Source organism: Panthera tigris, chromosome E1, assembly GCF_018350195.1.
Source record: "Panthera tigris isolate Pti1 chromosome E1, P.tigris_Pti1_mat1.1, whole genome shotgun sequence".
NCBI lineage: Eukaryota > Metazoa > Chordata > Mammalia > Carnivora > Felidae > Panthera > Panthera tigris.
The window spans coordinates 34,246,660-34,263,104 of NC_056673.1; the positions used below are offsets into that span (position 1 = coordinate 34,246,660).

The window sequence follows — 16,445 nt, forward strand, 5'->3', positions numbered from 1 at the left end:
TATATTTTCATCCAAAACTTGCAGTATACTAGCTATATGTATACAGTACTTTAATTTTAACCTCAAAAAAAGTGATAATAAATGCTAATATCAATACTGCAATTGCTTCTTACAAATGGTGAACCTTCCAAAATAGAAACCAGATAAAATTTATAACATGGCCTTGAGAAAGAAGATACGATGCTTTAAAGGTGTCAGATATAAATCTTTTTATAGATCTGTGAATGAGATTTTTAGGCCAACTAATAAGCAACTGATAAGAAAAGGAAAGGCCAATTTAATTATAATAGTGCCAAATTCCATAGGATAGAAAGTGGACTTCGCTGTGATCTGTCATCAGATAAATGATATGCTGCTCCAAACAATGGTGGCAGTTACCACTGAGCATTTACCATGTGGCAGGTGCTAATTTAGGAGCTTATAAAAAATTATCTCTTTTGAACAAACTGAAGGCTACCAGAGAGGAGGGGAGGGAGTGATATAGGTGACGGGGATTAAGACGTGCACCTGTGATGAGCACAGGGTGATGTATCAAACTGTTGAATCACTGTATTGTACACCTGAAACTAATATAACACAGTATGTTAACTGGAATTAAAATAAGAACAAAACAAAAAACGAAATAAAATAAAAAATTTTTTAAAAAGTATCTTTCAATATTTAGGACCCTCTATTTCAAAGAAAGAAAAAACTGAAGCTCAGGTATCACACACCATAGTGCCTATAATCAAAATGGCTGCCTGAGCAACTAATTTAATTCCCAAATCGTCAAATTCCTTATGCGTTTACCTGGAACAAGATATCTCTCGTAAGAATTACCCTTATAAATGACTCAACAGAAACAGTTTCTGGAATCTGAACTAGTAATCTGGGGTTCTCAAAATTTTTGTGTGTCAGTCTCGTGAAGTGTATGATCCCCCTCTCAAAATAACAGTTGTTCAAAACTTTCATAACTGAAGGAAATGCTAAACTTCAGTTATAGGTTAGTGAAAATAAAGACGTAATGTTTTTCCCATCTGATTTTACATACCCCTGAATTCTATCAGAATTTTGAGAGTCCGTGGACCCGACATTATGAACCCCATCGGTTAATGGAACTATCAATTCAAAATTCTTCAGAATGCACCAATTCTGCATTCTTCATTTTTCAAGCTTGCATTTAAGACAGTGAATGAGTTTGGTGCGCCTGGGTGGCTCAGTCGGTTAAGCGTCCAACTTTGGCTCAGGGCATGATTCACAGCTTGTGAGTCTAAGCCCCATGTTTGGCTCTGTGCTGACGGCTCGGAGCCTGGAGCCTGCTTCGGATTCTGTGTCTCCCTCCCTCTCTGCCCCTCCCCTGCTCACACTCTCTCTCTCTCAAAAATAAACATTAAAAAGATAATAAAAAAAAAAAAAGACAATGAAAGAGTTCTGAGGTGTATAAGTTTGCACATTCTAACCAGTCAGCGATTTTTCTAATTCTAGTGTCCTTAGTTTCTTGAGTTATTTACAGTTTTATAGTAATAGACTGAAAACAGTGTTCAACAACCAACCCCACCAAAAAAAAAAAAAAAGTTTAATTTATCATTATCACCATTAATGCGCCAAGTTATGCTTACTGAGGAAGGAGGGGAAATATTGAGAGCAAAAGATAAATACCACGTCTTAGAAGAAAGTTAGTGGTCAGATCCACACTCCTGTGCACCAGCAGATCCACAGTAACCATCACTAACTGCCTGTGGGCCAACCCTGGGCTTGCTTTTCCCAAGAAGATGCAAGGCAAGGATGGACAAAAGCCCACTCCTTTTCATAAGTGGAATAATAAGTAAAAACACTAACACTACGTGTTGTTTTCTGCTACAACATGGGGGGACTATTTAAGGCTTTTCAACTCAAAGTGAGGTCCATGGACCAGCACCAGCACCATCAACTAAGAGCTTGTAAGTAATGCAGAATCAGGCCCACCTCAGACCCACAGAACCACAATCTGCACTTTAACCAGATCCCCAGGTAATTCATATGCACATTAATGTCTGAGAACCACTGGTTTAAAGCATTCTTAAACTAAGAATCCACTGAAGGTGTCTGGAAACTTAGGAAACAGAAGATTGGGCACACTGAACACAAACACCATAAATGTTTCTAAAGCTGGCCTTGTTCACTTGGAACCATTAGTAGAAAAAAGACTACACAGAGCCACCCCGGTCCTTTACAGCCCCAAACATACACGCAGTCTAACAAGGAGATGGTCATGGAGCCACAGCGCTGTTCGCACCACCTCTCAAGACTTAAAATGCTAACCCAGCCAACCTCACTACGAGGGAAACCAAAGTTCACAGAGGGTTCATGACTGCGTCACTGCATTTTGTGGTGATGTGGGTCGGGCATGCAGGGGAAGAATGGGTAAGGCAGAGGAAGATAAATTTTCACCTAAAAGATTTTTTAAATAGTTTTTAAAATATATCACAACCGGCAATGAGAAAAAATGAAATATGGCCTTTTGTAGCAACGTGGATGGAACTGGAGAGTGTGATGCTAAGTGAAATAAGCCATACAGAGAAAGACAGATACCATATGGTTTCACTCTTATGTGGATCCTGAGAAACGTAACAGAAACCCATGGGGGAGGGGAAGGAAAAAAAAAAAAGAGGTTAGAGTGGGAGAGAGCCAAAGCATAAGAGACTCCTAAAAACTGAGAACAAACTGAGGGTTGATTGGGGGTGGGAGGGAGGGAGGGTGGGTGATGGGTATTGAGGAGGGCACCTTTTGGGATGAGCACTGGGTGTTGTATGGAAACCAATTTGACAGTAAATTTCATATATTAAATAAATAAATAAATAAACATTAAAAAAAATAAAACAGGAGTAGAACATCAAAAAAATAAATAAATAAATAAATAAAATATATCACAACCTCCAAAAATAGTGCTTTATTTCTTTTAAACGTAAACCAAAAATCTATTACAGACACTGGAAGAACAAGAAGAGTATCCAAATTTCCCGACTACCAGAGAGGAGAAAGTTTATCCGAGGACGTGGAACTCAGGTTTTCTAGCTCCCAGGCTCTTTCAGCTGCATAAATTGCTAATTTTATAGCCAAGTATTTGCAACTGCTTTTCAGGTCTGGGGGACATATGTTTCCAAATTATGATTTTCCTGTAAGCGCTCAATAAAAAGTTCCCTATTTTCATTCAAACGTATCATCTCAACACAATAACATTTCCCAAATACCAAACTAATGGCACTCTTTTTAAGAATCCTATGGGAAAGAAGTGGTTGTAAATTCTGTTAAGTGAACTCAGTCGTGGGCTGGCAGGGAAGGTGTGTGACCGGCTGCCTATTCAATAGAAACCTTACCTCTCACTTGATGCACAGGAATTAACTTTCCGGCCAGCATATCATAAACATAAAGAACCTTGCTGTGGACACTCGTGGCTAAAACCTCTTCTCCATTAGCACTAAAACAAGCCTTATAGATTGGAAACTTTTCCAAATAGATGCTCTGGATTTTAGGATTTGTTTTTCCATCAACCTATAAGGAAATGCAAAACATTCCTTTTGGTTATTTCCACAGACTGTACCCTGGGAGTCAATACGTCTCACTACAAGTTTTTCACGTAAAAATGCACACCTGAAACAGCGATATGGCATTATCCAGAGCAGCAACCATCACAACCTGCGCACGAGGATGGAATTGCACAGACGAAATCCTGGCTGTAGTCGGACGTTCTGCGTTAGCATGTTGACAATTCTTTATCTGGGGAAAAATAAAGCTGGAATTTTATCAATTCAAATGGATGGACATTACATTCTTCAAAGCATGGAGGAAAAACACAGTAACATAGCTTATAACATAGAACAAAGTGCACTGGAACGGTAACCAGAAGACCCCAGCTCTACCAACTAGCAAGTCATTCTACTATGCAGTGATCCATTTTTACCATCTTTCAAGTGAGGGGATGAAATCGTTATGGTCTTAGAGCACCAGGATACAGTCATTTCCTCATGATATACCCATAAAGGTTAGCAGACTTTGACTTCCAGGGATATTTTACTTAAAACTCTAGTGTCTACTAGAGTAACATCTAACGTTACTCTAGCGTCTTTGCAATCATGGCACAAAATAAGAGGCACTATGTAATCATCCCCGTGGTTCTATGGTTGGCATGGACAGCTTATGTTCTCCTCTCAGCATACATGGTTGCTAGTTTAAACTATTTTTTTTTTTTTAACATTTATCCACTTTTTGAGAGACACAGCATGAGCAGGACAGGAGCAGAGAGGGAGACACAGAATCCGAAGCAGGCTCTAGGCTCTGAGCTGTCAGCACAGAGCCCGATGCAGGGCTTGAACTCATGAACTGTGAGATCATGACCTGAGCTGAAGTCGGACACTTAACCAACTGAGCCACCCAGGCACCCCAACAGGGTTACTAGTTTAAAGCAGCGATGATCCTGGGGCACCTGGGTGACTCAGTCGGTTAAGCGTCTGACTCTTGAATTCATCTCAGGTCATGATCTCATGATTCCTAAGTTCAAGCCCCACATCAAGCTCTGTGCTGTCAGCTTGGGATTCTCTCCCTCCCTCTCTCTGCCCCTCCCCTGCTCGCTCGCTCTCAAAATAATTAAACATTTTTTTAAAAACTCAATTATACAAGTATACATACAATACATACAAGTATACAATACAATAAAGCGATTACTATATGGATGTTTTGTTTGTAACAAATGAAGTTAGATTTTTATGTAACTGCATTTTCAGTGGAGGTAAATTTACCATATGAAGAGCTGAATGAATTGTCTTCACAAGGTGGGGGGAAACACAATCTCTGTCTCCTAGTGATTTGCCATAATAGGGTTCCCTCCCCCAACTAAAGCATGCCACCATTTTATAATGGGGAAAAATACCTATGGCAGAGACGGATCTGGTCATTTAACAGACACTTAACTTAAGCACTGTGTTGGGTAGGCACGTCGTTACTGCAACGAACAAGTTAGATACAGTGATGAGTTGGAAAGTAATTAACATAGACCACTTCAGACAAGCTAGCCAGGAAGGATGTAAGTGTCATCTAACGAGGAAGGTACAAATCGATTGGCCACCAGCAGTATTTAAAGAACAGACACTCAGGAGGAAGAGTGAAGGTGTGAGGCAAGAAAGTATTTGGCATGTTCAAGAAACAGAAAGAAGGCCTAGGGAACATGGGTAGGAAATAAGGGGAAAACTTCTAACATGAAGTTTCAGACATAGGCAGATGCGAGATTACGAAGGGCAGTGTAGACTGTGATAAAGAGCTCAGAAGTTTTCAAAAAGCAAGGAAAAGTGACAAGACTGAGGTTTCATTTTTTGAAGACCCCCCCCCTGGCTCCTACTAAATGAAGAATAAAGTGAAGTAGGAAACCAGTCACGAAGCAAGAGAGGACAGGGCAGGAACCAAGCTAGTGCCCGTGGAAATGAAGAGAAACCCAAAAGGAGAAATCAAATACAACTTTCAAAAGATCCCTGGGGATATAATTTGATCTTCTTGACCATTTCTGCAAAATAAATAACAGCGACACGTTTAATCCCACAGATAACACGAATCCATACGTTTGTAGCAGGAAGCACACTGGGCGGGAGAGACCCAACTTCACCAACTCTCACCTTTAAGATTCCTTTAGGAAGAGAGGTTGATGTGGATATGAAATTCCCAGTCCTTTGCAACAAATCATCTTCATCCTCTTCACTTTCATCTAAGTCAAACAAACCCACAAGGCTGATCTTTAGAATCAATGAGATGGCCAGTACCTTCCGCAAACATCTGCATTCCAAACTTCAATTCCCCCCCACTCCAGCCTCCAATCTCAATCCCTTTATTTAAGCTGCAATTAGTAAAAGTAAAACAGCAAAATAAATTTGAGGGTGGGGGGATGACAGAGAATTCAATTATATGGTTAAAATAAAAGCCTGACTCTGGAACGAAAGGTACACATTCACACACAGTGACTAAAACAGGATGGAAAAAATAAAAGTCAGTATTCAATTTAAAAAGGACAATTCACAATTACAGCCAAATTGGCAATAAGGTAGACAGTAGATCTAGCTTAATTCACATGAAAAAAGATTAACACTTTTAGTTGTAGGAGAGATCAAGGTCAGCAAATTGTGTATCATAACTTCAAAGAGACCTAACAGGGCTGATTTTTTCCTGATGATTCTAGCAAAGAGAGCCAAGAAGCTGGGCAATAGTTCCAAAACACTCATGGGGATGAGGGCAAAAACCAGCACTAAAAGCCCTCTGAGGTTCTGAAGGGAGTCTAATAAACCACCAGGCTTCAGCATGGGGCCATAAAAGGCTACATACACCAAGGATCAAGGATGAAATTAAAGAATCATAAGAAAATCCTCCATAAACTGAAACCCAGCTTTGAATCCTTACAATCTCTCACTGGAGATGCTTGGGACTGCCAGTGCCCCTTACCCAGCCTCTACCCAGAAACAAACATACGAATTCTCTGGAGAAAGATATCCTCGTCCTCTTATTAAACAATAGTATTCTTTCACACACAGTGTCAACACTCAATGAAATACAACTAGGTCAATAATGACAACATAAAGTAACCTGAATGAAAACCTAAGGAATAACAGACAATCTCCATAGGAGATCTAGATAACAGATTTTCAGACACAAACTTCTAAAGGAATATGTTTAGTATGTTCAAAAACAATGAAAGACAATATTCAGACTTGAACCAGAGAAATGGACTATTAAAAAAGAACCAAATGCAAACTCTAGAACTAAAATATACAGTAGTTAAAATTAAGATCTCAGTGGTCGTGTTTAACAATATATAAAAATTAGATGGAGGGACAATCAGTGGTCTGGAAAACGGATCAGAAAAACATATCCAGACAAAGGTACAGAAAGCAAGAAGGACAGAAAATGCAGGGGGGGGAATGACACAACATGTTTAAAAAAATAAAAACATTTAATATACATGTAATGGGTATCCCAGAAGAAAAGGAAGACTGGAACAGAAACAATGTTTGAAAAGGCAGTCGAGAAGAATTTCCAAAACTTAACACAAAACGACATCGGGCCAGATTCAAAAGCATGGTGAAGACCAAGCAGGATACAAAGCAAAAGCTACAATGATCTGGGGGGTGGGGGGAGGAAATAAACAAACAAAACAGCAACAATAAAACAATCCAGAGTATCAAGGAATTACTGTTGATAAATTTTGAAAGTCTATGACAATAATATTGTAATTATGTTTAAAGAGAAGGGTACTACTCTTTTAAAGATAGCCAATGTAGTATTTACCAATAAAAATAACGTGCTGGGACAACCATGAAGATGGGGTCTAGTCATCACCGTGCCAGTGAGAAGTATACCTTGGACAAGTCACTGTTACCTCTTTGAACCTCACTCCCCTCATCTATAAAGGAAAGGTATAAGGCTGGGATATCCCAGATGGTAGCAGACTGGCTAATTGCTGACCTAACCCATTTCTTTTTTTTTTTTTTTTTTTTTAATGGGCACAAAGACAAATTACATTTCCACTTAGTATGGCAATGTGACTGAGCTCTGGCCAATTAAATCTAAGTCAAGGTATCATGTACCTCTTCCAAGACAGGCCAATAAAAATCTCTTTGGGATGAGCTGCTCACTCTTCCCCTGTAAGATGCCTGGATGTCAACCTCTTGGGCAACTTTGAAAAACCCAGCGTGTAGTTGACAGAACCTCTTGGGTCCCTAAAGGACACTATCCCCTTCTCACCTCTGGAATTTCACATGCATGAGAAAAAAACTTCCAGTGGATTAATCTCCTGAGATCTGAGAGGTTTTCTGTTTCAACAGCTAGCATAACCTTATCTAAAATATTCTATGAATGCAGCATTCTAAAATGGATAATAAAATTACATTTCATCTAGAAGGGCAAACTGGTGACCAAGGGTGTAGAAATCATTCAACGCAAAAAAAGGTTAAAAGATAAGAGATGTGAAACTTGTTAAAAAACAAACTTGAAAATACATTTCTCCAATAACAACAGTTTTACATTAAGTAGAGATAAGAAACACTGCATACTTTTATTTCTAAGTTTTTTAAACTGTACACTTTTAAAGAGTAGAACTACAGAGTATAAGGAGGTAAATTTCAAAATTGGGGCAAAAATTTTATTATTTAAAAAAAAATTTTTTTACTGTTCTAGTTTTGAGAGAAAGAGAGAGAGGGAGAGCGAGAGCGAGCATGAATGGGGGAGGGGCAGACAGAGAAGGAGACACGGAATCTGAAGCAGGCTCCATGCTTTGAGCTGTTCACACAAAGCCCAATGGGGGGCTCGAACCTATTAACTGTGAGATCATGACCTGAGCCAAAGTTGGATGCTTAACTGACTGAGCAACCCAGGAACCAAGGAAAAAAAAATTTAAGTATTTATCTTGAGAGAGAGAGCATTCCCGGGGGGGGATGCAGAGAGAGGAAGAGAGAGAATCTCATGCAGGCTCTGTGGTGTCAGCACAGAGCCCAACTCAGGGCTTGAAATGACAAACCATGAGATCATGACCTGAGCTGAAATCAAGAGTCGGACACAACCAAATGAGCCACCCAGGTGCCCCAAAACTGGAAAAAATTCTAACAGTTAGTTCTTAAAGAGGAAAAAACAGTCCAGTAAAGAGTACATTATCTGACACGTTTAGGCAGAGACTAAATTACCATCTAACAGATGCTGTAGAGAAGATTCTCACTGTGGATAAAGTCAGGCTGTATCACTAAGATTCCTTCAACCTCTAAAAGTATCTGGCTGGAAATCAGAAGGTAAATTCTGACTTAATAACAGATTGAGTTTTCTAACAGAATTACAGAAAGCTGGATCTTTATATGGGCTCCCTGTACTGGAGTATCATTAGGACTGGACGCGGGGGGTGGGGAGGAGGTGGGGGGGAGGTGATGGCAATCGAACAAAAGTTCATCAGAAATCAAGGATGCTAAGGAAAGAGCTCCTACGTTATGAGGGAGAATATACTCTGGACTCCCTAAAGGATTTCCAAAGTCAATTCCAAGTCTAAAATGTGTAACTCCAAGCACACAAATCAAATCTTGGTAAGCCATCCATATTTATAATCTCTAAACTCAAGGATCTAAAAAGGAGAGAGCAATTATGGTTCAAACCAAACTTAAAACCTGGAGTTGAAAAATAGGTTTTTACAAAGTGACTAATCATCTGGGCCTGACCTTACATGTGCTCCCTAGATATCCCATTTCCTAGTAGAAAGCTAGACTAGCTGCCAATGTCTTCAGAAGGGGCTCTGAATGAAGAATAACAGTCATCTTTCCTTAATCCCATAATGCAATACAGTTCTGTTGAAAATGAAACATAAAATTCATCAGTTACTGTCCGTACTATAGAGAACACGTGATAAAATGAGTCTTACGCTATTGTGAAAAGGCTTCCCTCAGAGAAATGGCAGACTTCGAAACCAGACATTTCAGGGAAAAAAATATACGTATTTGAAACACCAGGTTTTAACGAGCCTCATGAGAAAGCTCAAATAACAAAACAGGAACAGAGACTTATTTACTAACTTAAACAGAAATATCAATACTCACCAACTGAAGATGTTTTCCGCTTCTTAGTCTCTGCCCAGGCAGGTACTCCTCCCATGGCATGCTGGAATCTAAGCAAAAACACAAAAATGAAATTCTGTGGCAACTAATGAATGTTCACAGAGCTTGAGAGATTTAAATGGTATACATTAGCTCACCCGTTAGAGCATGTATAGAATCTCTGCCAAGGAAATTATCTTTAAGAACAAAAGGGCAACTCACACAGAGTAGTCCCAACTTACTTATTCAGGAAACTTTCATAAACTTCTCTAACCATATAAACTACTCTCAGATATAGGACACCTGGATACATATTTGTTAGTTACTTTCATCTAGTTACATGGTTGCTCACTTGCTTGTATCAATGCATCTCAGATCTTGGGACAAAGTAAAAGCTCTCTGTGATTACAAACCAATGCTACAGTAATAGAGTACTTGATAAAACACATCTGAAAGAAAATGACCAGGTTGGTAAGAACATACAAAACACAATCAACATATCCTTTGAATAAAACTGGAGCATTTCACTCTGGAAAAAGTAAGTTTAAAGAGAAGCATGAGAAGCATATTCTAAAGGGCTAGTTTTGGGAAGAGTGCAGAGAATCATTCTAATTGTTTAATGCAGAAATATAGACAATGCCACCAAACTCAGCCTACTGGCCATAAACTAAAAAACTAGACAAAATATATGAAACTTTTCCGATTGGACAACAGGCAACAAAGGATTGTGATCCCTGGGAGGAAGGAAAAAACAAGGTGAGCCCTTCTATCCCAGGAATTTTACCCTGAAGACAATTTTGTGAGACCCTGGCACAGAACCAATGAGAAACAGTCAGACTTAAGAGGAGCTAAGAAAATTGGAATTTGAGGGGCAGTGGACAGAAGAAAAAAAAGAGCTCCAAAAATCTGCACAGGGGTCCACAGATATTTTTGCTGAATAATAAGCTGCACATTCACAGGCTGAAACTCCATGAGGTCAGGCAAAGAACTACAACGGAGCTGTAAGTTGCACAACACCAGAGATGAGACACTTGAGTTCCAACCCATCAAGGGAAGGTCCTTATTGAAAACTCAGGGCATTCAGTAGAGATGGCAGGGAGGTCATACCTTAAAAATGGAGCTAAACCAGCCTAGTTAAATAAATGCTACTCTACAAGCAAGCTAAAAAAAAACCTTGAAAGGATCAAACTGATCTCCAAGCCAATTAATTGTCCACCAAGACAAACCCATTAAAAGCACTCACTCAGGGAGCCTGGCTCACTAAGTCAGTAGAGCATGCAACTGTGAACGTGGGGTGGTGAGTTTGAGTCCCCCATTAGGTGTAGAGATTACTTAAATAAATACTTTAAAAACATAAAAAAATATGGGGGTGCCTGGGTGGCTCAGTTGGTTAAGTGACCAACTTCGGCTCAGGTCAGGATCTTGCAGTTTGTGACTTCGAGCCCTGCGTCAGGCTCTGTGCTGACAGCTCAGAGCTTGGAGCCTACCTCATGTTCTATGTCTCCCCCTCTCTCTACCCCTCCCCTGCTCACACTCTGTGTCTCTCTGTCTCTCAATAATACATATTAAAAAAAATTTTAAGTAAAAATTAAAAAAATGAAAATAAAAACATAAAAAAATATGGGGCGCTGGGTGGCTCAGTTGGTTAAGCGTCTGACTCTTGATTTCAGCTCAGCTCATGATCTTAACAGTTCATCGGGTTCTGTGCTGATTGCACGGAGCCTATTTAGGATTCTCTCTCTCCCTCTCTCTCTGCCCCTCTCCTGCTCACTCACTCTCTTTCTCTCCCTCTCTCTCCTCAAAATAAGTACTCATTCAATAATCATTAAAAGCAAAATCCAAAACCCAGACACTGACCAACATTCACACTGCCAAAAATCCGATCAAAATTTCTAAACACGCAGAGAAGCAGAAAAGCATGAACCATGACCAGAAAAAAAATCAGTCAATAGGAAGACACAGAAATGATAGCGGTGACAGAATTAGCATACAAGGACTTTGAAATAGCCCATACAAATATAGTTAAGTATTTAAAGGAATTATATATGAACATAACAAAAGGGAAAGTAGGAACAAACCAGAACAAAAGGTCTCAAGCTGAAAAGACCTTCTCCAAAGCTGAAAAATGTAATATTTAAAACAGAGTTACTAAATGAATTTAACAGACTCAAAAGACGATCTACTGTATGATTTCACTTATGTGACATTTTGGGAAAGGCAAATCTGTAAGAACAGAAAACACATCAGTGGTTGTCAGGGGCTAGAGAATTAAAAGTTGAGGAGAGGGGTGTCTGGGTGTCTCAGTCAGATGAGCAACTGACTCAATTTCAGCGCAGGTCATGATACCAGGATCGTAGGATCTAGCTCTCCTTTGGGCTCCACCCTCAGTGTGGAGCGTTCCTACGATGCTCTCTTTCCGTCCTTCTCCTTAAGGTTCTCTCTCTCTCTCTCTCTCTCTCTCTCTCTCTCTCTCTGTCTCTCTGTCCCTCTCCCTTGTTCACTCTCTCCCTCTAAAAAAAAAAAAAAGTTGAGAGAGGATTGACTACAAAGAGATATAAGATAACTTTCTGGGGTGATGGCCATATTCTGTATCTTGATTCCCTATTTTATGTTGTGGTATTTACATTACCATATGTGTTTAACAAAATTCATAAAAAGATACTTTAAAACGATGAATTTCGCCTAATGTAAATTATACAATAAACCTACTTTAAAAAAACAAGTAATACAATGAACCTATATGAATACATAAAAAAAAGTTGTCAATACAAATAAAAATTTTCATTTTCATTTATTTATTTGTTTAAAAGTAGGCTCTATACCCAAAGTGGGGCTTGAACTCATGACCCTGAGATCAAAAGTCACGTGCTCTACCGACTGACCCAGCTAGGTGCCCCTAAAAATTTTTCATTTTTCAAATATTTTTGAAGATCTGTAAGTTGGAATTGGAAGAATCAAGATGAAATCATTATTTTAAAATATATGTATATTTGGGGCACCTGGGTGGGTGGCTCAGTCAGTTAAGCGTCCAACTTCAGCTCAGGTTATGATCTCAGTTTGTGAGTTTGAGCCCCCATCAGGCTCTGCGCTGACAGCTCAGAGCCTGGAGCCTGCTTCGGCTTCTGTGTCTCCCTCTCTCTACCCCTCCCCCACTGTGCTCTGTCTCTCTCTCTCTCTCTCAAAAATAAATAAAATGTAAAATATATGTATATTTCCCAGCTGTGATCAACTAAAAGCCTAGAAGTTTAGTTTACCTTATAGAAATGAACAAGCAAGTAAGCAATATTATCACTGCTTATAAGTGGGTAGTGGGATTACAAAATTTTTCCAAAATTTTTTTGTACTTGTAATCCCTCTCCCTCCAAAAAACTAACACTTGGGGCACCTGGGTGGCTTAGTCGGTTAAGTGTCCGACTCCTGATCTTAGTTCAGGTCTTGATCTAAGGGTCATTAGTTCAAGCCCTGTGTTGGGTTCCACGCTGGGTGGAGCCTACTTAAAAAAATAAAAATACTTGTCGGCACAGAGTCCGAGGCAGGGCTTGAATTCACAAACGGCAAGATCACGACCTGAGCTGAAGTCAGAGGCTTGGCTGACTGAGCCACCCAGATGCCCTGCAAAAGTACATATTAAATAGGTCCCAAAGATCTTGTTATACCAGAATTTGACAAAGTTAGCATCTTCTGAATAAATGTTACCGTTTCTACCTGAAAAAAAAATAAAAATAAAAATAAAAATACTAAAACTTAATCATTTCTTCCAACAGCAGTGCTCTTACTATCTTCAAAATGGAAATCTAACCAAAAAAAAAAGGAAATCTCACTACCCAAGAAGCTGTGAGAGCCAAAGACTCAGGGAATCCAAATAAACCACTGATTATAAACACAGCTTGGTAAATCACATGGAAAAGATTTCACACTTACTCTTCCTTAAGTCTCTTTTGAAGTTTGTCTTTTGAAAGTTTACTTTCACTGGCATTTTTCATCATATCTTTCCGAAACCGATTGTTCTTCATGTCAACCCTATAAAAAACAAAATAGTACACTTTAAATGATGTTTAAGGATTTGTCCTAACTAGTTGTTGCCTTTAATAATTTGAAAACACATTTAACCAAATACAAACATTCGTAAGGTGTGGAACATCACATACACGTTTATTTTTTAAAAAAATAAATACACGTAATAGAAAACGCTCTGAAAAAATACCAATGATTAATGACAAAAATGTTTTCTCAACACAGATTAAGTAGATATTTCCCACCCAATTAAACTGACAAAGTCTGAAAAAAAGATAAGCATTGGTTATAAGAATGGAGTGCAATGCACACCTTTCAATGGGAAGGTATGTTGGTAGAACCTCACAGTCAATCTGGCAGTATTTATCAAGAACCATACTCGTGCCTATGCTCTTTAAGTAATTCTACCTCAAAAAAATCTTTCTTCAATAATTAGAAACTGGAAAAAGATTTATACAGAAAAATATGTCTCACTATGAATTTAAGGAAAAAATAAGAAAACCTACCTGTCCAACAATAATACTTTGATAAATTACAATTAGTTCACAAAATGGACTGTATTTTACCCATTTTAAAACGTTTACAAAGCTTTTACTCCTAAGTGGGGAGAAATGCTCGCAAGACAAGACATTCTCACTTATTAAAGTAGATATTTTGTGTGCTTGTCCCTAGCGTTTCGTTTCAGGCATTGCGCTAAGAGCTTCATATATACCGTTTCATTTATTCTCAAAAGCCTTCTGATATTGTTACTATTGTTACCTCCATTCAAAAGAGAAAAGGGAGTTCCAAACTTGCCCTTGGTCAGTTAGGAAGTGGCCAAATAAAAAGGCAAACTCAAACACGACACCAAACACCGTGCTTTCTTTGCTATTCCATACGGCACACAGGAGAAGAGAGCAGGAAAGAATGCCAGCGTGTTAACTGGTTCTCCCTTGCTTGTGGGATCATGAATGACCTTTTTCTTTTCTCTGCTTTACAGTATTTTTCAAATCTTCACATAATCACCAACTTGTAAAGAAAACTTTAAGGGGCGCCTGGGTGGCTCAGTCAGTTAAGCATCCGACTTCGGCTCAGGCCATGATCTCAAGGTTTGTGAGTTCGAGCCCCGCGTCGGGCTCTGCGCTGACAGCTTGGAGCCTGGAGCCTGCTTCAGATTCTGTGTCTCCCTCTCTCTCTGACCACCCGCCCCCCCCCCCCCCCCCGTCTCTCTCTGTCTCAAAAATAAATAAATGGTAAAAAAAAAAAATTAAAAAAAAAAGAAAACTTTAAAACTTGCAAAATAATTTTTAAAGTACACAGAGGAATTCTGGAAGAAAAACTCAGCAACCTACATTTCATCATCTTCATCCTCTTCATCCACCCAAACCGGCTTCTTTTGAAATAGAAAATTATCTTTTGCTTCATTCTCCACTTCCGAGTCACCGGAGTCTTCCTGTACTCGAACCTAGAGATGACAAAATTGCCTTCAAACACGAGTTTTTCAGCAGACTAGTTAGATGTCTTGTAAGAATGCTTTGTAGGCCCTCTGATGAAATAATGGGACAATGCTACCAAAGCAAATGCTAGAGACAGAACATAAAATGCAGAGATTAGAGAACGGCACCCTAAGATGGATGGGCAGGTAGGATGAGAGCACGCAGACATGCTGAAAGGAAAAGATCAAGTAAGACAAGAACCACAAAAGGTAAGTTGACAGGTGAGGAAAGGAGCAGGAAAAATCCCGGAACTACAGAAATCACGGGATGAGAGACAGACTAGCATCAAAAACAACGTGATTGAGGGGTGCCTGGGTGGCTCCGTTGGGTAAGTGTCCAACTCTTGATATCAGTTCAGGTCATGAGCTCAGCGTTTGTGGGATGGAGCCCAGTGTCCGGCTCCATGCTGACCGCACTGAGCCTGTTTGGGATTCTCTCTCTCCCTCTCTGCCTCTCCCCTGCTCATGCTAGCTTATTTTAAAAAAAGAAAACTTACACTCAACTATCAAATCTAAATCTAGACCATACAACGCTCCCAGAAATGAGCTTGAGCTTTTCAAAGACCATATTAGACATGTCCACTTGACTTCTCCCTGGTCTATTACCAGCCTGTGATCCTTCAAACCTCAACAAATCCCACCTCGCACATAATGTCCCTTTTCTGGACTATAAAACTGTCCCACCCGCCAGCATTTGTCCAGTAACAGTTCTCTACTTCCCAACTAGTTTTCTGCAGCTTCTCTCATAAGCACCCAAAGGAGATTCTGGCAATCAGTTGACACTGGCCACTTAGTAGGTCTGCATTCATTTCCCAAACTGAGTATTCTGTGAGGCTTTGCTGGGCCATCCTACGTAAAATTTCACAGCTCTCCACACACACTCATCTTCCTTTCCCTAGTACTTTCATTTTTTTCTCTTCAACACATGTCCCTGACATGTTTGCATTTTATCTTCTTCTAGTCCACATGCTCCAAGACAGCAGGGATTTTTGTCAGGTTTTGTCCGTTGCTGTGTCTCCTCCACTGACTAGAACAATTTCTGGAACTCTCCTTATCTCAAAAAAAAAAAAAAAAAAAAATTATAGCATAAAAGGGATGATTACAAATGTGCAAAAAAAAAAAAAACTGATAAAAAAGTGTGCAAAAGGAAAAGGGATGATGAAAAGAATGCAAGATTTTCACTGCCAGGAAAACTACGTGGTTCCCAACAGGCTAACAACGACCCAGCAGGCAAATACACGATCATTCTCAAAACTTGGCTAGTCAATCACTTGGAAAGCTGTTAAAACGCACATTCCCAGGCCCGGGCCCACGAATTCTGATTCCACAACTCCCAAATCACGGCAAGGTACTGAGGCAGGGGATCGAACGACGAGGAAAGAAACAATGATTTG

At 39.5% G+C, this 16,445-nt stretch overlaps 1 protein-coding gene across 3 annotated transcripts in view; it reads right to left on the reverse strand.

The window, feature by feature from the left end:
• UTP18 (UTP18 small subunit processome component) overlaps positions 1–16,445 on the reverse strand; it is a 42,001-nt gene that overhangs the window by 24,835 nt on the left and 721 nt on the right. For all 3 annotated transcript variants that reach the window (XM_042967723.1, XM_042967722.1, XM_042967724.1), the window contains exons 2-7: positions 14,909–15,021; positions 13,485–13,583; positions 9,567–9,634; positions 5,622–5,710; positions 3,610–3,735; positions 3,336–3,510 (exon numbers count right to left, since the gene is read on the reverse strand). In XM_042967723.1, coding sequence (XP_042823657.1) covers positions 3,336–3,510; positions 3,610–3,735; positions 5,622–5,710; positions 9,567–9,634; positions 13,485–13,583; positions 14,909–15,021 — 670 coding nt within the window. The remainder of the gene's footprint in view (positions 1–3,335; positions 3,511–3,609; positions 3,736–5,621; positions 5,711–9,566; positions 9,635–13,484; positions 13,584–14,908; positions 15,022–16,445) is intronic.